Source organism: Lepidochelys kempii, chromosome 19 (assembly GCF_965140265.1).
Source record: "Lepidochelys kempii isolate rLepKem1 chromosome 19, rLepKem1.hap2, whole genome shotgun sequence".
In the NCBI taxonomy this organism is placed as follows: Eukaryota; Metazoa; Chordata; order Testudines; family Cheloniidae; genus Lepidochelys; species Lepidochelys kempii.
Genome location: NC_133274.1, coordinates 9,370,867 through 9,391,377, shown reverse-complemented (window position 1 = coordinate 9,391,377; position 20,511 = coordinate 9,370,867). Strand labels below are relative to the sequence as shown.

The 20,511-nt window shown below is 44.6% G+C and overlaps 2 protein-coding genes across 13 annotated transcripts in view; one reads left to right on the top strand and one right to left on the bottom strand.

Moving 5' to 3' along the window:
• Window positions 1–2,643: 2,643 nt before the first annotated feature.
• On the top strand, window positions 2,644–10,691 carry AUNIP (aurora kinase A and ninein interacting protein). Of its 2 annotated transcripts, none has more exons than XM_073317946.1 (4): window positions 2,644–2,777; window positions 5,888–6,016; window positions 6,447–6,600; window positions 8,527–10,691. In XM_073317946.1, the coding sequence occupies exons 2-4, from the start codon at window positions 5,924–5,926 to the stop codon at window positions 9,582–9,584; spliced, it is 1,305 nt and encodes a 434-aa protein (XP_073174047.1). In that variant the 5' UTR covers window positions 2,644–2,777; window positions 5,888–5,923; the 3' UTR covers window positions 9,585–10,691. The 2 variants fall into 2 exon arrangements, with proteins under 2 accessions (XP_073174047.1, XP_073174046.1); XM_073317945.1 differs by having other exon boundaries at window positions 5,885–6,016.
• MTFR1L (mitochondrial fission regulator 1 like) overlaps window positions 6,116–20,511 on the bottom strand; it is a 27,703-nt gene continuing 13,307 nt past the window's right edge. For 3 of the 11 annotated variants that reach the window (XM_073317953.1, XM_073317951.1, XM_073317952.1), the window contains exons 6-7: window positions 19,438–19,747; window positions 7,381–13,078 (exon numbers count right to left, since the gene is read on the bottom strand). In XM_073317953.1, the coding sequence (XP_073174054.1) occupies window positions 12,973–13,078; window positions 19,438–19,747 (416 nt within the window). In that variant the 3' untranslated portion in view covers window positions 7,381–12,972. Of the gene's footprint in view, window positions 13,079–19,437; window positions 19,748–20,511 lie in introns of all 11 variants that reach the window. The other 8 variants (XM_073317948.1, XM_073317949.1, XM_073317950.1 and 5 more) reach the window with 5 other exon arrangements.

Below are 20,511 nucleotides of genomic sequence, written 5' to 3'. Positions count from 1 at the left end.
ATCAGGCTCTTCTGCTGCCAAAGGATTCAGCCCCCTTGCTCCGGCTGGTAATTCTCAAAGCAGATGTTACTGGCGCGTCATTGTTTATACTGCAGGCCATTCCTTCCTGCTGCTCTTACGCACACATTCCATCCTTGGCCCAAGGAACTGAATGCTAACTCTGTTTTTTTTTTTAATCCCCAAAGGAGGCAAGAGTAACAATAACAGTGATGAGTTACACTACTGAGGATGGCTTGCCTTGCTAGCCCCACTTGCCTCTGTTGTCTTAGGCGTCCACCTGGAAAGTCCTGTGTGGGACCGAATGGCCTGATCCAGTGCCATTCTGCACTCCCACAACTCCCATTGACTGTGTCAAGTTCAGCCTGTCACTGAGCTCGGCCTGTTAACAGTCCCTAGGTCTGGACCCAGCATGGAGGGGCGTTGCTGGCCTACATGAACAATCTTTTCTGTGATCACGAGCTCAGCAGAATGACATTACAGCTTCCATAGTGTCTGCAGCAGTGACCATATTACAAACATGTAATAGCCGGCACGATCAGGAGCTGTGAAAACTGGCAAGCCATAACATTCGGCAAAGGTATCCATTCAAATGACCAAACTCTATTGTCAAATATCCCCTACTTTGCTGTGCCAGCTTCAGAGCAGCATAACTGATAAGGGAATCAGGACAGGCTGGAATCAAAGCCCCAGTAAGGACACATAGCATTTATGTAGGTATCCCTCAAGTGCTGTTTTGGAGATCCTGTGTTATATGCGGTGAGCACAAAATAAAACGAATGTGCAATTCAGCTTCGTTTCTTTTGCAATTGTCTTGATCTATCGTGTTTGTAGTGTAGTTGTAGCCATGATGTTGGTCCCAGAAAATGAGAGATGCAAGGTGGGTGAGGTGGTATCTTTTGTTGGACCAAACTCTGTCGGTGAAAGAGACAAGCTTTTGAGCTCTGCAGAGCTCTTGTTCACAGCTGGGAAAGACACTGGGAGACACTCCAATTACCTTTCCCAGACCTGAAGAAGAGCTCTGCGGAGCTCAAAAGCTTGTCTCTTTCACCAACAGAAGTTGGTCCAACAAAAGATATTGCGACACCTACCTTGTCCCTCTCTTACTCTACCATGTTCGATTCCAGTTTGCTGCATCATATGACAAACAGCACTTGTTGGGTTTCATCCAGTGGCTGAAACAACAGCTGAGTGGGTTTACATTGGGTCTAATCAGGTTAGTACTGTGTGTTTGTTTAGAGGATCTGGTATTTTGCTGCAATAGGCTGAGTACAATAACCTCAAGACCATTAATTGTAAACATATGACAAAACTTCCCCTTTACACTTCACTTTATTTGCGTTTTTAGGTGCAATGTTTTTGACAAACCTTTTAAAAATCAACTAGCTTTAAGAAAAAATTTCTGCCCTGCTCCTCTTACTGGTGCCATGGTGATGGACGCAGCAGTGGAGGATAATGGGGTTACACAGGAGCACAGATCCACCCTGATGGAACACGCTTCAGAAGTAGGGTGCTAGTTTTTAACTCCTAGTTTACAAACGTTCTCCCCTTACCCAATCTGCAAAGCAATTGAGAAATCCCTCCCTCCCTGCCTCCCATCTTTATGCAATGTTGGGCTTGGCTTTGTCTGTTGCCCGTTTATAACAATAAATAGGAGCCATTTGTCCCATAGCTAGCCCATTGTGCGGAAGAGAAATTCACCCTGAGGCAGAGAGCATGTGCATGACCATCTGCCTTTCCGAAAGCTTTAACAAGTAAAATGTGGGGGCTTCATCACCCTCTGCTGTGGGGTGAACTTAACCTTTGTTAAATGGAGTCAGTAAAAGCAGATGCAAACCTAGTGTGTGGTGTAGACCTTCCACCGCCCCCAGTGGCATGATGATTTCAAGGCAGGGCTGGGCTATGCTTAGGGGGCCTGAGCACCCCCACGCTATGCATAGTAAATAATTCTATGATGAGGGGGGAGGGGGAAGCAGAGTGGAACTCAGGCAGAATGGGTGTCTTTGTACAGCACCTAGGATGGTGGCAGGCCGTTTGGGGGGCCTGTGCACTACCATGCTAGAGCCTCGGTGCTCCCCGCTCCTGGCTACGCCTTGCTCCGTCCTGCCTCCCCACCCACAGTGGTCCTGACCGATCCCTCTGGGAGCTTATCGCAGCGCCGCAGCTGCTTCCTGGCCGCCGCCCCTTCTCCTTCTGACTGCTCCCAGGGGGGCGGGACCTGGTACCGCGAGGTACAGCTGCCCCGAGAGCCGCCCTGCCCCGTATTTATTGACTGCTCATCGTGTGGGTGTGCACAGGACCCCTTTGTGCTCGGTGCTGTACAAACACACCCATTCTGCCTAAATTCCACCCTCCTCCTCCCTCATCACAGAATTATTTACTGTGCATAGTGTGGGGGGGGCACGGATCCCCTAAGCATGGCCCAGCCCCTGCTCCCCCCCCCCCCCCCCCGGCTGCTAGGCGCTGGATAAACACATGCGGCCTGAGCTGCACCCCGCCCCCTTTGTGAGATCGCTGACTTCTCATAGTTCTGCCACGCGGGGGCGGGTCCCTGGGACGCCTCGCTCCGCAGCGCCCAATTAGGGACCGGGGCGCCGGGCGCGCGCGCGGAGAGCCGAGTCTAACCCCGCCCCTCGCTGCGGCCGCGCGGGGCAGGGGCGGGGCCTAGCCGGCCGCTGTGATTGGCCCCTCTCCCGGCCAGCCCGCCCCGTGCCGGGCGTGGGGACCGGGCGGGAAGGGAAGCTGCTCGGCGGGAGAGGTCGTTGGCCGCCGCTAGCCCGGTGAGGGCCGGTGCGGGGCGTTTGTGGGGGAGCTCGCCGCCGTTCAGAGCCCCCCGGAGGCCGGGAGGAGCCATGGGCGGGGGGCTGGGAGCGAGGGGGCTCAGGAGGGGCTGGGGGCGGGGGGCTCAGAGCGGGGGGGGCTCAGGAGGGGCTGGGGGCGGGGGGCTCAGAGCGGGGGGGGGGCTCAGGAGGGGCTGGGAGCGAGGGGATGGGGGGGCTCAGAGCGGGGGGGGCTCAGGAGGGGCTGGGGGCGGGGGGCTCAGAGCAGGGGGGGGCTCAGGAGGGGCTGGGAGCGAGGGGGCGGGGGGCTCAGAGCGGGGGGGGCTCAGGAGGGGCTGGGAGCAAGGGGATGGGGGGGCTCAGAGCAGGGGGGGGCTCAGGAAGGGCTGGGAGCGAGGGGGCGGGGGGCTCAGGAGGGGCTGGGAGCAAGGGGGTGGGGGGCTCAGGAAGGGTTGGGGTGAGGTGGGTTGCGAGGCTGGGATGAGGAGCGGATGGAGAGCTGGGGGCTCAGAGCAAGGGGGCTCAGGAAGGGCTGGGAGCAAGCAGCAGTGGGCGGGGGGAGCACGCAAGGGGCTTATCCAGCCTGTTCTTGAACATCTGGAGTGATGGGGAGCGCCCCCCCACCTCCCTTAGCATCTGTCCCGGGAGTTCAAAAGGTTTCCTACCAGCTCACCTAGATCTCCCTTGCTGCCCATCAAGCCCATTACTCCTTGTCCTGCCTTCACAGGCTGCTGAGAACAATCGGTCTCTTTTTCACGGCCCCTCACATATGTGATGGTTGCTATCCCGTCCCCCCTCAGTCTCCAGACTAGGTGTGCCCAGGTTATGTTAACCTTTCTTCATAGGTCAGGTTTCTAAACGTTTTATCATGTTTGTTGAGCTCCTCTGGACTTGCTTCAGTTTGTCCCCATCTTTCCTATGGTGCGGTGCCCAGAAATGGATCCAATACTCCAGCTGTGGCCTCCCCAGTGCTGAATAGAGTGGGACAGTTACCGCCCATATCTTCCATGTAACCTCCAGATCCTTTTCAGCAGTACTACCACCCTGGTCTTTTATTTGAATTTTTCCTTTCTACATAAAATACATTGCACTTATCTCTATTGAATTTCGTCTTGTAGAATTCAATCACTTCTCCAATTTAAGGTCCTTTTGAATTCTAATCCTGTCTGCCAAAGTGCTTGCAACATCTCCCAGCTTGATGTCATCTCCAGAATTTATAAGCATGCTCTCCAGTTCATTTTCTAAGTTGTTAATGAAAATCTTGAATATTATTAGACCCAGGACTGACCCCTTAGGGATCCCACGAGATATGTCCTCCCAGTTTGACAGTGAACCATGGAAAACCATGCTGCATGTGGTCTTTCAACCAGTTGTGCACCCACCTTATAATAATTACATATAGATGGCATTTCCCTAGTTTGCTTATCAAAATGTCATGTGAAATTGTGTCAAAAACCTTACTAAAATCAAGATATATCCCCTCTACAGCTCCCTCCCCCCATCCACTAGGCTAGTAAACCTGACAAAGTCATGCTGGCAGTCTTTATAACTGTTATCCTCTAGGTACTTACAGATTGATTGTTCAATAATTTGTTCTAGCACCTTTCCAGGTATTCCAGTTAGGCTGACTGGACTATAATTCCCTGGGTCCTCTTTGTTCCCCTTTTTAAAGATAAGGTACTATGTTTGCCCTTCTTCAGTCTTCTAGGACCTTAACTATCCTCCATGAGTTCTCAAGATAATTGCTAATGGTTCTCAGATTGCTTCATCTAGTTTATTAAGAACCAAAGGATGAATTTCAGCAGGCCTTGTCAACTTGAATACATATAACTTTATATAAATATTCTTTAACCGGTTCTTTCCCTATTTTGGCTTATGTTCCTTCCCCCTTGTTATTAATATTGTGTTGAGTATCTGCTCACCCTTAACCTTTCCAGTGAAGACTGAAGCAAAATAGGCATTAAATACCTCAGCCTTCTTGATGTCATCAGTTATTTGCTCTCCTTTCCCACCAAGTTGAGGACCTATGCTTTCCTTCATCTTTCTCCTAATATGTTTAAAGAATCTCTTCTTACTGGGTTTTATGTCCCCTGGCATGTGTAACTCCTTTCATGCCTGAGCCTTTCTGATTTTGTCCCTACATGCTTGTGCTGTTTTTTTGCACGCCACCGTGGCAATTTGTCCATGTTTCCACTTTTTGTAGGATTCCTTTTTGATTTTCAGGTCATTAAAAAGCTGCTGATGGAGCCTTACTGGCCTTCCTATGCCCCTTTCTCTCGCACTGCCCTGGGCCATAGGCCCTTGTCTCATCTCCTCCCTGCAGATCAGCTATTGACCATTCACCATGGCCCTGTTTAAAACACAACAGTGCATGCAGCACCAGTATAGACATGCAGCTTCTGAGCTACTTTACAGGATATGTTCAGGTTGCAGCCATGGTGTGTGATTGCAGCTTGAGCAGACATACCTGGGCTAGGTAGTTTGGGTCCTGGAACAGTGAAGCAAACGCAGTATAAGCTTCAGTGTGGACTAGGGCTCCCTCCCCCCTCCGAAAGTAACTACCCAGGTTTCTGGGCAAGTTCGTACAGCTAGTGCTGCCATGGTTTTGCTGCTCTGGGACTTGAGCTAGCTAGATGAAAGCTAGCTTGGGTACATCTCAGTTATTGCAATATATACATACCCACCATGTGGCAGGTCTCACTGAAGCTAGGCGAACTCCAGTGTAGATAACTCCTATTAATTCTGCAGTGAAGCCATAGCCTCAAGTGTTTCCAGCAATTATAAATCCAGCTGTGCTAAGAACTGTGTGAAAGAGAAGCAGCAAAAGTTTTTAGGAGCAGCCAGTTACAAAGCACATCATCAAAATAATTATTTGGCACTTATACAGTAGATCTCAAAGGGCTTTCCAATCAGTTACCAAATTATCCCTTGCTAAATGGGGTGCAAAGGATGAAATAACTTGCCCAAGGTCTCACAGTGAGTCAGTTTCGTATCGCTGTTGCCCACTCTCCCACTACTGCACTGGAAATTGTTCCTGTCCTCGCACAGAGTATATACAAGAACACTGCTAATGATGCTCTAACCTGCCTTCTTATTTCACGCTGCAGCAGGTCCCTCATTATTTGTATACAGAAAAAGGATCAGCCATGAAATGTGTAAGAAAAAGAAGCACTGCGGAACAGTTCGAGACTTGTGGCATCTGGCTGGACACTGCAAAGTTAAAGAAGAGCAAAATACAGGTAATAAATCTGTACTGTTTGTGATGTCATAGCTTTGTACAGCTCTTTACAAACCTAGTACACAATGTTCTCTGCCCTCAGGAGTTTACAATCCAAGTTAGAGGGCTCACATGCGGGGATGATATAGCATGGGAACAAGAGATTGGCAGAAGAAGCAGCTTAGAGTATTTTTACCTCTCCTTTTTTTAAAATGAGCCATCACTGAATTGTCTCAGATGTGGCAGAGGGGAGTATCCTAATAGAGACTAGCAGTGCAAAGAAGCAAGGAAAAAAGGTGAAGAGGTAGGAAATGTGGCTTATTGGGGAAGAGGGTGGTTCAAGCAGTGTGGTACAACTGTAGACGAAAGGAGATAAAGGGAATAACAAGGAGAGGGGAGTTATGTCACTGTTAACAAGTTAAATTCACTCTAGCACTTCTCTCCCCACCCAGACTCTTGTATCCAAGCCAACTTCAAACACGCCAAATCCACTTCTTGAGAGGAACTGTAATAGTCACATTTCAGTTAATTTTACTCAGACAAGACTTTCTCAGCCATACACCAGGCAAACTACCATCTCTTCGTTCTTCAGCATTCAACCAACAGGTACTGTAGAACAATTTTTGTGCGCTCACACACGCCCCCACACACAACTTTTTAATATGGCGAAGTTACAGTGAAACATTATATCATGCTACATTATATGTTACTTATTCAGGATCAGGTTAATATTCACAGAACCTGGCTAAAAATTATGGCTTGCTGGCTGGGGAGTCTTCCTCCTCTGAGTACGCTCGAAAGATTGACCAAATCTCTGTGCATACACATATATATATATATATTTTCCTGACAGGACAGAAAAACCACCTAGTCTCATTTTAAGGCATTTTGCACGGGCAGAGACAGAGAATGCCTTTACTGGTGTGCAGTTAGGAGTCTGGACCCTTTCCAGCATTGCTTCTGTCAGGTAGCCTAAAGTAGATTAGAGGCTAAATAGCATGGGATGGGTAAATCTGACCCAAAGTGAACAAAGACCATTCAGATCCATTCCCACGTTTGACAGATTGTATTCCCCACTAATGTTAAAGGCTGGGATTAACCTAAAAGAATTAGGTGCCAAATTCATCCCATGTGTTTTTATAAATTTGGAACTGATGCTACAATTCACTGTTTGTGCAACACTCCCATTGATTTAAACAGGAGCATTGTGCTATGGAAGGGCTACAGGATCAGGACCTTTATTGGGAAGGGTAGCATGTCAACCCTGAAGTCTTGAAGCTGAGAGGAAATGGTAGGGGAAGGAGTGTACTCCTACTATGGACACATCTCTAATTGGTTTAGTCAACTGGGTCCATCTAGTGTCGTTGAATTTTATCTAACATGGTATTTCAGCTCAGAAACGCTGACTGCGAGCTAAGCCATGGCTCAGTTTATGATGAAAAGTGCTTTTTACATTTGTGTGCTCTGGCTGTTGGAGCGAGCGCAACAATGGCCTGTGGGGAGCTGAGCCTAGTAATCTTGCATGATATTTGTTTAAACACATGCACACACTACTCTGAGTGAGTCTGATTTTTATTTGTCTCTAGTGGGCCAGGCTTGTAGTAGTGCCATTCAGCCTCTGCTTATGCTTTGTGCTGTTTCCTGCTCCCTGTGGATTTACTGCATGAAGGCCACTATCCTTTCATTCAGTATAGATTCCGATGGCAAGATTTAGAGACTTCCCTGCAGTAATTTCTACAAAGTTTTCTATTGCTGTGTAAATATTAACTCTTTATTCTGAAATTGAGAAAAAGCTAGAATCTTGAGGTAGGATTTAGAAATTACACTATTTCAAATGGTTTCAAAAGCAGAAGACTTATTCTGTTGTTTCTTTCCTCCCTTCAAAGAGATGATGAGGTGTCTGGAAAATTTTACAGTTCAGTTTTCCACATTCCTTGTGCATCACTAATTTAGAAAAGTGGAGCATCTTCTAGTAGTTAATCAATCACACCACTTTGTATCAGAGGAAGATTTATTAAATCTTAATTTCTATTGCACTATTCATTGGTAAAGCACTTCACAAATATACAGTATCCTCAAAATCACTGCAGCCACTTTAGGTGTGGAAAGCAGAGGCATTACATAACTGTTAAATGGCACATCCTGTTGAAAGTGTAAGGGGAACTTAAGGTAGGTGGAATGGCTTTACTCAAGTTGGAATTTGACTCTTCGTGGGAGGGAGGCCTGAGGAAGAGACAGAGCACCAAGGGGAGCTTGGAACTGCTCAGATGTCACTTCACTTCTCCCTCATGAGAGGCAGAACTTGCTTGACTGTCCTCTTGCTTCACATATTTCACTAATTTCTACAAGGAGGTAGAGCTATTAGGATGTTGTGAAACAGGGGAGAGTCTGGTCATGTCCAAATTAGTTAAAGGAGGGGTGGGGCACAGTGTAGAGTTATGGGAGAGGCATAATTGTGTGGTCGCTCATCTTGAGTTTGAAAAGCTTGCATATCAGCTGTGTTGTCTTATTCAAATACATTGTTTTTTCCAGGTGAAAAGGATGATGAAGAAAACTTAAAGCCATATCCTCTTATGTCAAATAAAACACACCTAGGAAAAGGCTCTGATTTCTTGGCTGCCTCCTCTATGAAGAACTCGGGAGCTGCTAAGTTAGAGGAAGTCCAGGCACCAACCTTGAGCCCTCAGGAGGACAACATTCAGGAGTGTAGCCAGCTGCTTGTACAAAACACACAAGGCTTGAGCATTCCCCTGGTGAACTATAACTTCCCACAAGCACAGGCTAACGGCAGGAGTGAGCGCACAGCCATTGCAAGGACCTCCGCTGGTGAGACAGAAGACTCTGTCTCCATAAACTTCACCCAGGATTCAGAGGGCAATAGGGTTCTGGCTCACAGGAATTCAGCTGACTCATTCACTGGAAGTGTTTCTGTAGCAAATGGGATAATTTCAAGCAAGAGCGAGAGTTATTGGGTAGGTGAGAAAGAGGCTCATTTGTGCTCCAAGAGGGGGATAACTAGAGTGGGTCTCAAACCTAAACACCTGATGAAGCAAGGTAGGAGGAGATGCAAAAACCTGCCCCCTCGTGGAATTTCTTTCATGGATTTCTCAGAGGTTGAGAATATAAGTCCTGTTCCCAAGGGTAACGAAGGCCAGCAGACCAATTGTCCTCTCTCCCAGGGGCAAAAAGCTAAAACAGAGCTTTTGAGAGACAGTAGTCAAAATTTTGCTGACTTTTGGACAAGAAATTCTCACAATATGGCTGGTTCAGCAGGAGAGCAGGGGGACAGTAAAAGTAGTCCTACCACACAGTTGTTTACCCAGGATTCAGAGGGATACAGAGTCATTTCTCACCAGTGCTTCTATGAGAATGTCAGATCTCCTTTGCAGAAAAAGTATTTACAGGACAAAACCAATTTTGTCCAGAGGGTGCCTAGCCCACCCTCTGTGGATTGCTTTAAAGTTTATTCTTCAGGGGTATTGGACAGGACTCCTTTAGCTACTACAGCCATTAATTTATGTGAGCCTGAGTCATGCTATGATTTGCTATTCACAGAGGATTCAGAAGGAAATAGAATTATCAAACATTGATTCAGTAGTAATTTTTTTCTGAATACAATGGGCTGCTGAAAAATTGACATTTTTTAATGTATGTGAAAATTCCTCTGGAGCCTCCACAGTGCATCACTTTCTTTAAGATACAAGGACTGTGTAAGCGTACACCTTGCATATATGGCCTTTGGCTACGAGTGGTATAGACCCACACACACAGGCTATTTATGCTGCATGCAGAATTGTTGTTGATTAAAAAGAGATTATACATGTGCAAATAAAGTGATAATTTTATAGCAAGATGGGTTGTAATCAAGTTTCCACATCTGCTCCTACCCGTGCCCTGCTCATATGAACATAGGAACCACGTTGTCAAACATTGTATCTGTGTGACACCATCTATTTGCATGTTTGGCAAGGCTCTGGTTAGTGGTGGTGCTATATAAAAGGAAGCATGAAGGGTACTTCAATCCCACATTTGAAGAATAAGGACCTGTTACTTATTCAAGGGAAAAGAGACATCTTGCCATTGATTTAAAACATTGCCACTCATCTTGTAAGATTTGAATATTGCAGTATGTCTCAGAAGTCAGAGTCCACAAGCCTGAGGATCCACACTATGTAGTCTAGTGTCTCACAACACATCTACAGGTGGATTATCTGCCCCCCAAATTTAGGTTCAGCTGCCCAGTCAAGTGTTTAATCATAACACAGTTAGCTTGTGGAATTCACTGGTAGAGGATGTCACTAAAAGAGTCAAAAATGGACTGGACATGTATATAGCTAAGAACAGCCCTGAGAATATTTAAAAACAAGTTTGTAAAGGACACAGAGCCTCTTGTGTCAGCAGACAGAACAACCCCTAATTGACTAGTGTTATGAGCACTGGATCGAAGTGGCAAGCAACTTCCTATGAAGTATGTGGTACTGGTTACTTGACTAGATGGACCCCATGGTCTGCTGTATGGTAATTGTTACTATAGCAACAGAACAATATTTTGACTTAAAGGGAGTATGCACGCTATAATGCTTCTTAAGGGGCACAGTTGTCAGCTATACATGTCCCTTCATTAAATTAGTAGGATTAAGCTACTTTGCTCAATAGAAAAATCAAAGATCATCATCAGAAACTGTAGTTGTACCATCCCCACCCAAGGCAGCTGGTGTGGAGAAGGAAGAGATGTACATAACAGGCATTTTAGACCTTGCAAGCCAAAGTTTGTAGCTGTGTACAGGGAGGGATCCTAGACGTTCAGTACTAATTGTGACTGCCACCAGCGTGCTTAAATAAAGCAAGAGTGCAGTGGCAGGTTTACTTATTTTAAAATAGAAACCTTGACATTACCACTATCGCCAGATCTGGCTTCACAATCTGCAGGGCCCCACAACTGCCACAGTAAGGAGGGACAGCAAGAAAGTCACAGTGTGACTTTTCTTGCTGGCCCTACCACCAGGGGCTTCTAACAGAGCAAGCTTCCTCCCTCTCTAAGCCAGTTACTGGCTGCAGGAGCAAATCTGGACTTGAAGTGAGGTTTTCCCCACACTGGTCACACCACCAGTGTAGGGAAGAATCTGGCTTAGGTACATTTGCATCTGTTTGGGGAGAGAGAGGCCAATTCACCCCATTCAGAAGCAGCATGATAGTATAGGGCAGGAAGATCACACAAAAGTGCAATCATTTGCATTAGCTGACCCCATATTGTCCCTTTTATGTGGGACTAGGCTCCCATGTTTTCCTCTGACAATACAGTATGGCCACAGCTGTGTAGATACAGATGCATTCTTGGGAAAACATGGCTAATCTTCCCTATTGACTCAGCAAAGGATTGCGTGTGTGTGTGTGTGTAGAATTGTGCAATGGACCTTTGGAATATTATTCCACACCAAGGACTAAAATATGTGCCACCCAGGCCGCCCAGTTATACTCTCCCATCCTACAGAAGTGGTGATAAGTAGGAACTAATGGGGTTAGATACCAACTGTGTGTGGTGTGTTTCAGGCAGAATGACAATGTCATGTATAGTTTCCTGCAGCACAAATATTGTGGGAATTATGGTGTGGGAGCTGCTCACTCACCCCATTCCTGACACCCAATATTTTAAACAGGCATGCATTGAATTTTCAATTCTCTGCTGAGTTGCAAGGACAGTAGAGTGACTTCACAAGAAAGCAACACAGGAGAGACTAGGAGGAGGGAGCCACAGGACCCAGTGATTGCTGACAGACAGATGTCAAGTTGAGGCAACATGCAGCATGGTGATTCATGCCCTCTGCTGCAGCAGAAACAGCCCAAAACACCAATACTCTGCTACAAGCAACGTTTCAGATACCAGTACAAGCAGACAGACAGAACCAGTCCTCCAAAAAAACCCAGCACAGCTGTTGACTATTGAGGAAACCTGCAAATATCATTGGAGAACTAAGTATAGGGATCCATTTATATAAAAGAATCATCATCTACCTTGAAGACAGCTGAGAGACATATTAGCGCAGAATGACACTTCAACCAGGGACTTTGATTTAACTCTCTCCTTTTCCCCACATGGTTTCCTACAGGACTCAACTCCTAGCTTTGATGATTCAGTAGATAAACTTTAAGTCACATTATTAAAATTCAGTAAGGATTTCGTCCAGTTAAAGTTAATTGAATAAAAAGATCATTTTAATGAAACACATGGAATTCTTGACAAGTTACCTTAGGGCAGGATATAAGTGTCATGTAATGTGATTCGGGATATTTTGATCTTTCAAATATTACAAATTATTTGAAAGTCACTCACCAGTCTAGCAAATTGAGCTTGGTTAAATGGACTGATCATTCCCTTTAATGTCTCCTATCCCATTTGGGATGGGAAAGTAATTGGAAGAAACTTTAGGGAATGGAATCCTTTTTTGAGAAAATAATGTAAGCTCTTAAACCACCCTCGCTACAGTAAGAACTTCCTAAAAACTGACAGTCTAGAAGGAAGAAGCAATTTAGTTTCATTGATAGCTTTGCACCAGACTTTCCCTGAACGAAGAAAGAATTAGATGCTTTATGTCCATTTATATTATAAATTAGTAGCTAGTCATATTGCAACAAGACCATCATGAGTCAAATTAATGATTCAAGTTAAAGTCACCTTGGGGAAAACACAGATAGGAAGATAACTTCATTTAGCATCACTCTGCAGAAGAATCTGTTACCAGCAATGCTTCAAAATATATGTGGAAAACAATTTCCTTTTTCTTAAAAAGTTTTTATATATTTAGAGACGTGGAAAACACTGCAAATCCATAGTTTCTTTCTTGAATAAGTTTCCAGTGCAGAAATCATTTCTAATTAGTAAAGAGGCAAAAAAGTTTTATCCTGAGGAAGGCAGCTACTGTGAAGAAAAATCTTAGGAGCACAATACACTTGCTTACAGATTTAAATGGAAGTGTAATGTCAGTTTTCTTTCATGGTTACATCTTCATCCTTTAGAGCAAATTTTCTTCTTAACACTTCTGATATAAGAACAGCAGGGTCTTCCTCCTTCAGTAAAGTTCGGTTCCTGATGGAGGATACAAAATTAACATATTAACTGCAATTTGGGTAGAGATTCTCCAAAGGCTGCAGAGGACACTGTCTCTGCTAGGCCCAAGCTTTAGGATTTTGTTTAAAAAAATTGTTTTATAAACCAAATTATGAGAAAATGGTGCATCTCTGAAACCCCCTTTTTATTTAAGCATCTCACCGCAGCACTGGGAACCCTGACAGTCTGTCAGAGTTGGGTAAAGTGCAAAACCTGAATAGAAGACAAAGGGAATAGTTCATTAAGGCTGAGATTTTGCAAGCTGCCTAGGAAATGTAGAGACAGAGTTCCCATTAATTTCAAGGGGAAATTGTGCGGTCTAAATGCCCCTAGTGGTGTAGAAAATCTCAGTCTACATTTCATTCCCCCACCCCCAAATTTTAAATCTGAAGTGTTAACAACAGGTCAGAAGAAATGTGCAAAATATAAGCTGTATGCAGGCTGCCCCCCTTCTTTATTAAAACCAAAAGACATTACTTTGAACTGAAATAGTAGAACTAATTATCTATGATGATGTTAATTGTGAAATGGGTACACTGCTCACTTGCATGTCTTTGTACAATAAAAACAGGATTCTTCTGCTTTACCTCCCCTTTTCTCACATAATCCAACAATAGTCTTGCATGACAGGTAAGCAGTGGGTCCTGCGTTTTATGAGCCCTAGTGATCAGTTTACTTTACAAAAAGGGAGCCTACTTCACAAGAAACCAAAAATGTATGAATTATATTGGGTCATTCATGATACTTGAAAATAAGGATCCCATGCTAACAGCCACTGATTTCAGAGTTTAATATTTTAGAGTAAAAAGTTTCTTATAGGCTGGAAAACATTCCATGAGTTCTGAAATCTTTTAAAAGCCTCTAAAAGAGCTTATTATTTTTAACTAGATGAAAGCAAAAAATAAATTACGGTTTGCTGTATTTGTTTTAAACACCTGCAGCCACTTAATCTTGAATTTGCACTGAAAGCTTTTACTAGACCAAGTGATTAAATTTAAGAAGTTCACAAGTAACCCAAGGGGCAAGGCCTTAGCCCACAATTGTAATATATAGTTTAACTTCAGCTTTTAAATCATGACGGTAGATAGAAACACCCCACTGATTTCACCAGAATCAGGATCCCCTCTGATACAAGTGCAGAGACAGGGAGAAAGAACTACTGAAGTTGGGGAAGCTTAAGAGAATCCATAATCATCCAGCGTTCCAAGAAACTGCTTCCAAAGGGCAATGGGTATAGGAGAGAAGCCAAGAGCAGATGCAGGAAGAGGCAAAGTGAGACTGCAGCAATAAAGACTGAAGTTGTACTGATCACAAGAAAGAAGCTCATCCTCACCATGGGTAGCTAAAAGCGGTGTGGTGGAAATCTATGAGAGGGAGAGAACAAGCCTCCTGCAACAGCGCACAACCAGCAGCTATTGTAGAAAACTGACACCCGGCAACTGGCAGCAGAGGGGGTACCTTCAACCAACATCAAGCAGCACTGCAATTAAATATCAGCATCTTGATTCTTTAGAAATTCTCACCAAAGAACTACAACAACCAGGGAAGTAATCATGGACAAATTAATGCACAATTACACCTGAATTAGATCAGTCCCACCATCAGTACTTAAAAAAACGTACTCACATTCAAAGCAGATCCTCACGCTAAATGTTTTTAACCACACACCGAATGAACGGATCAGCTGGAACACTACACAGACCATTCCTTTCCAAAGGGCATCAGCTATTAAAAGGGGTCTATTCTGATTTTAATGGTGGAAACATGCAAATGTGTCTCATACTCATTCCTGAAGTTTCCAGGCTGTGGGTTTTAACACCAGTTCCTAAACAGGAGCATCAGAGAAGCATTGATTTAATCATCGTTAGATGTAAATGGCATCTCCACCCACAAAAATTAAAATGGTCATTTAACTCCCTTTTTACACATTCACTTTATACTGCTGGCTCTGGTACCATCAGGAAACTGGTCAGACGAGGGACAGACCCCAGGGAGGCTGCCGCTTGAAAACAACCTCAGTTCATGCTGCCTCATGATTCTTCTACATGATGCTGCTTCTACACCTGCTGGGATGTCCGAATAATCACCACAATAACCTCAAAGAGATCAAGGACTCTATAATCAGTTCTAAGCTGACTGAGATCATTTACTATAGGTGGCTATGGCAGGATATTTCACAACTCATTAATGTACATCAGCTGTGAAATAACAGATGTTCTAAGAATAACCCCACTAGATCTTTTCACATTCACTTGTTTTTGTTCACTAAACATTTTATGTGAAATACGGAACTGATGTCAGCAGTATAAGACACAGCAGAAGCCCAGCAATTCACCACAAAAAATCCAGGCTTCTAGGGTCTTGTTGCTTTCCAGGCACACAATAACTAAGTGTTGTATTCAGCTGGTCAGGGAGGTACAAGCTGCTCACCCCCACAGCATATTAGGGAGTCCCAACCAACTCTCAACAGATATATGGCACGTCACCATGGTATGAGGCCGGCGTGTAGGGCAATCGTCAATTTGTGCTGGTCAAACAACAAAGACAATTGTTCACCAGTTAATTGCTAAGTCACAAGGAATACATTATTCACGGCTATTCACCCAGCTCTCATTCAGATATTGTAACCCTCATCTCCAAGTGCTTGTACTGTACATTGGAGGCAAGGCAATAGGAAGCAATATATGGTGTGAAGCTATGGTTATAGATTTGGTCATACAGCGTAAGAGGAAGCATTAGGGAAAACACACATCACCACAACCTTTCCACAAATGAATGCCGTTATCTTTCGGTAAATCCACTGGAGACATGGCAATTCATGTTCTTGCTACCACAGTATTTGCCTAGGATCTGGGCCATTCATTCTGAACACCAATTTAAATCAGGAAAAAAAATAGAGCTATCAGAAACAGACTAAAATAAATTTGCATACAATGTGATTCAGCTTCTCCTGTTAATCAGGCGAGCAGTTATTCCCTGTGGGAAACGGGCCTTGGCTGAACAGAAAAGCAGGGCTCTCTGCCCATCCAGTCCCAGTGGGATAGAATTTGTTAGATATCCTCATACAAGACATTTGCATTCTACTTTACAGACGTCTGTGCTAATAGTTACTGGTAATAGCTCCCCTTCACGGAATAAGGCCATTGGAACATAGCTACCTGGAGAAGGACTAGCCCCTTCTTTGGATAAAGGCATAAACCATCAGATACATGCCTGGTCTACAATTAAAAATTAGATCCATCTAGTTAAGTTGCTCAGGGCTTTGAAGAATGTTGTGGCATGGTGAACTCAATCTACCCCAGTGTAGAGGCAGCTAGCTGGGTGGAAGAATTCTTCCGACCTAGTTACCACCTCTAGGAGAGGTGGACTAACTACATCGACAGAAAATCCCCTTCCGGCGACACAGGAAGGGTCTATGTTAGGGTGCTAGAGCAGCACGATCGGAGCAGTCCATGCATACCACCCGCAGTCCCTAAAATTATACTGGTCCCATTCTCTTGCTCCTGCATCTGAGCGACTTCCAGTGAAGTCAATGGGAACTGCTGATAAATAAGCAGCAAGAAAATTGGGGCTCTTCTCTCTATGCCACCCTCAGTTCTGCATAGCTGTGTGTTACCATTCCCATGGCTCAGACTACCTTCCCCCCACCTACAAGAGCCTAATCCTGGGGACTGAGACTCACCTACTGCTCAGGTGTCTCTATACTGACTTCCTGGGGAATCATGCAATTCCATCTCATTTGGGGAAACAGAATGATTGGGACAGAGGAGAATGCTACCCTGAAAGTCAAACACACACCTTGTATAGAACTATCTGCATAACCAGCCGCATATATGTCAACACCATCAAATCTTAAAGTGAAAGGACTTGTCCAGCACAGCATCTGAAATGCCCTGAGGGTGCACACTAGAGCCCTCCCTGCACAATGGGGGTGTATATTTGCTGGAAGAGTTAAAGTCTGCCGTTGCCTTCAAATCCTCGGGTCACAGACGGGCACAGTTTCACCTAGACTGTTCTCAGTGGCCGTGCTCCGTTCCTGCTGATCCTAGGGAGAGGTCATGTCTAACATTCTCTCCCCCTACCCTCCAGCCCAATATTCACCCCAGTGGCAATCTTCTCCTTGTGTCTGAGCCATAGCTCATGTTATTTCCTTCTCCTATTCGGCTGGTTCAGGAACAAGATGTAAACATTCCACGAACCGTCCTTTTCATTCAGCATTAGTTATCCCTATGCATTTTGGCCAGGGAGGCATAAAGTCAAAATAGGGGCACTTGTACCATAAGGCCCCGACCCCATCCATGACAAGGCTTTAGGAGGACTTCAGCTACGTCTGTTGAAGGCACTGGGCTAGTGGTGCTCCATATCTAATCCATGCAGGAGCGTACACAAGATGACTCAACAGACACGGGGATAATATTGCGACCTGCATTCTCACGCTAACCAAGCTGCTCAACCAAGTGCATCCACTAGTTCAAGAGTCATTTTAAGAATAAGCCTAAGAAAGTCACCATGCTTGTTCCTAAAACTCTTCACGAACTTGCTCCAGGTCCCCCTCAAAGACCTTGTGAAATGCCTCCGCACCAATCCCTCTTCATCAAGCACCTTCCCAATGAACCTGGGAATGCTGGTGTGAGAGCCGCCTTCTCTGCAGCTTCTGACACATGGAATGAGCTTCCTGAATCTCCCAGCTGAAAAAAATTATTGCAGGTCTTTCCCTAATCAGCATTGCTCTGCATAGTGCACGATTCCCAGGCCCAATATGCCCCAGGTGATTGGCAATTTCCCCTCACCCAAGAGGGGAGCCTCCAGGGGAAGTTTACTTTATGTATTTGAAAATGAATTTACCCAATTAGGGTTAAATATTGTGTCGCACAAGTGTAACAAATGCTTGTAGGCACTTTAGCTACGTTTTAGCCCATTTCTGATGGGAGTTCAAATTTAACATTCTGAAGAAAGTCTGGCTTTCTATCAGCAAAAGAAGATGATTCACATTTCCCAAATACGACATTGCAGACGAAATTACCTAATGCCTGACAACGGAAATTGATGCAACCCTGCTAAATCCTGCAAAATGACAAGTACCTTTTTTTTTTTTTTTTTTTTTTGCAAATTACATCTCCTTTGACTGTGATAAATCAAAACTGCAAAGGATGCCAAAAAAAAGCTCCTTTGGACGGGCAGGAAAAAACTTCAATCTGCAATTCAAAAGAGGATACATATCCAGTGTGTATTCATGAGCGGGAGAAATTCATTTAAGTTTGACTCCTACTCCAGCCTCCAGAAAGATGAATGACAAGAATTATAATGGAGGAGGGATATATTTCCACTTCTGAATAATATTTCTTTGGAAAATTTGAGATCAATGATACTTCAGGTGCAGGCTGAGCTGTACAGAGTATATTTCAGTGTTTTATTTTTTGGTATACTTTTGTTTGGTGCCAGACACTCTCTCTTTAATTGGATTAGGCATAACATTCATAAGGAGCATAATGATGATTCAAAATGTTCTTTATTCTGATATTGAAGAGGGCTCCCCACAATACCACAGAAGTGGCCACATGGATTTTGGGGTGCGCTGGTGAAAGGGCTGAGCTTCATCAGTCTAATTCCATGTTGTCCATGTGAGACAAGGACAGTACAAAGGCCAGCTGAGATATTAGAGAAGGTATTTCTTCATTGGGAGGGTCCTGTCCCCGACAATGCATAGGTAAGCATGTCAATGACTTGGCGTTCCCAGGTTACAAGACAACAGTACGATAAATCTGCTTTCAGGACAGCACTTATGAGGAAAAAGGCATGAGGTGGGCGGTTTGCCTAATCAGACATTGCATGGAACGCACACAGAGCTTAGAGGTGAGGGGTGTGCAGATATCTGACAATAGTAAGGCAGCGTCTCACAGGGCTTCACACATGAAGAGTCGCAGCATGGAGGTCTCCTCTCCCCACACATTTTGTTAAACAATAAAAAAAGCAAGAGGATTTTTGGTGTGGATGGGTCGAAGCAGAGTGGTCAAGCAGCGCGCTAGCAGACTTGCACTACTTCCCCCCTCTCTCCAGTGTTTTCTACCCTTAAATTCAAAGGCTTGGCTCGGCTCAAAGGGAATCATTTTGGAGGCAAATAAAACAGATCTAGAAATAGCAGCAGTTCTAATGTACAACAAATATTTCCTTGTAAAGCTTGATTATAGCATGAAGGACCAGCAGATAAACACAATATTCCGTGCGTCTACAATGCTTTGAAACAAACAAACAAACAAACAAACAAACAAATAAATAAATAAAAAAAAGAGGACAGGAACATTCATTCAGAAAATAAAAGAGGTTCAGGAGAGACTTACAAATCTTTGTTCTGTTTCATCCTATGAATGTCTTTAAGGATGCCCATCATGTCTGCAAAACTGCTGGCCTTCGAAAGAGAGACAGAATCTTCCACGTCAACATCCTTTGGTTCTGGTTTACAACATTCAGAGGTTGCAGAACAAAGCACGGAAACTGATGGAAGCTCCGGAATTTCTAATTCTGCCTCCTCTGTGATATCACTAATGACAAAGGAAGTTGTAGATTGGAATGAGGATCCAAAACAAGGTAAGGGAGAAGATACATTTGAACTTCCTGGAGATAATAAATCTGGCGTTAATGAAGCGGAAGCTGAAAAAGAAAACAATAAACGTGGATACGTAAACTAGTGCCAAATCACCTTATTTTTCTAAGCAGTAAAATATAAATCAAGCTCAGATCTTGGCCAACCTCCCCCAGGTGATGCAAAAATAAACATGGCCCAGGGCTTTCCCTTTTACCCTCCACATGCCCACTGCTTCCTACAGCCCTCCCGCCCCTCCAGTGCTCATCCCCACTGCCTCTTATACCATGCTTCTGTCTACAAATCTGGGTCCACATACAGCCTCCATCACTATATTACCATGCATCTTGCAAAGATGGACTTTATCTTCACAAGCCCCCTGGGAGCCAGAAAAGCATTATTCCCATTTTACAGGTGGGAACCCACGCACAGAGATTAAGTTACATAGTTAAGGACAAACAAAACATCTGTGAAATCTGGGAACAGAACAAAGGTCTCCTGGGTCCCAGTCGAATTCCTTAAGCAGAAGGCCATTCTTCCTCTTCTAATCCAGGGTCTTCCTCCTACAGCACCATCCCAGGCCTTTAACCAGGGCTGTCCCCCTTACACAATGCCTCTACCAAGTCGTTCCTTTCCATTTTGTTCTGAAAACCATTACACATGGATCTCAGGCATTTCTACACATGACAGTACGAACACACGACTGGGAACTAGGCACTCCTGCATTTTAAATATTGACTCTGATATGAATGCCTTTTGGGACCTTGGATTTTTCCCTAATTTATTTAACATTAGAGTACACGCATCTTCTAGAAGGGCCTTTTCTATGTCA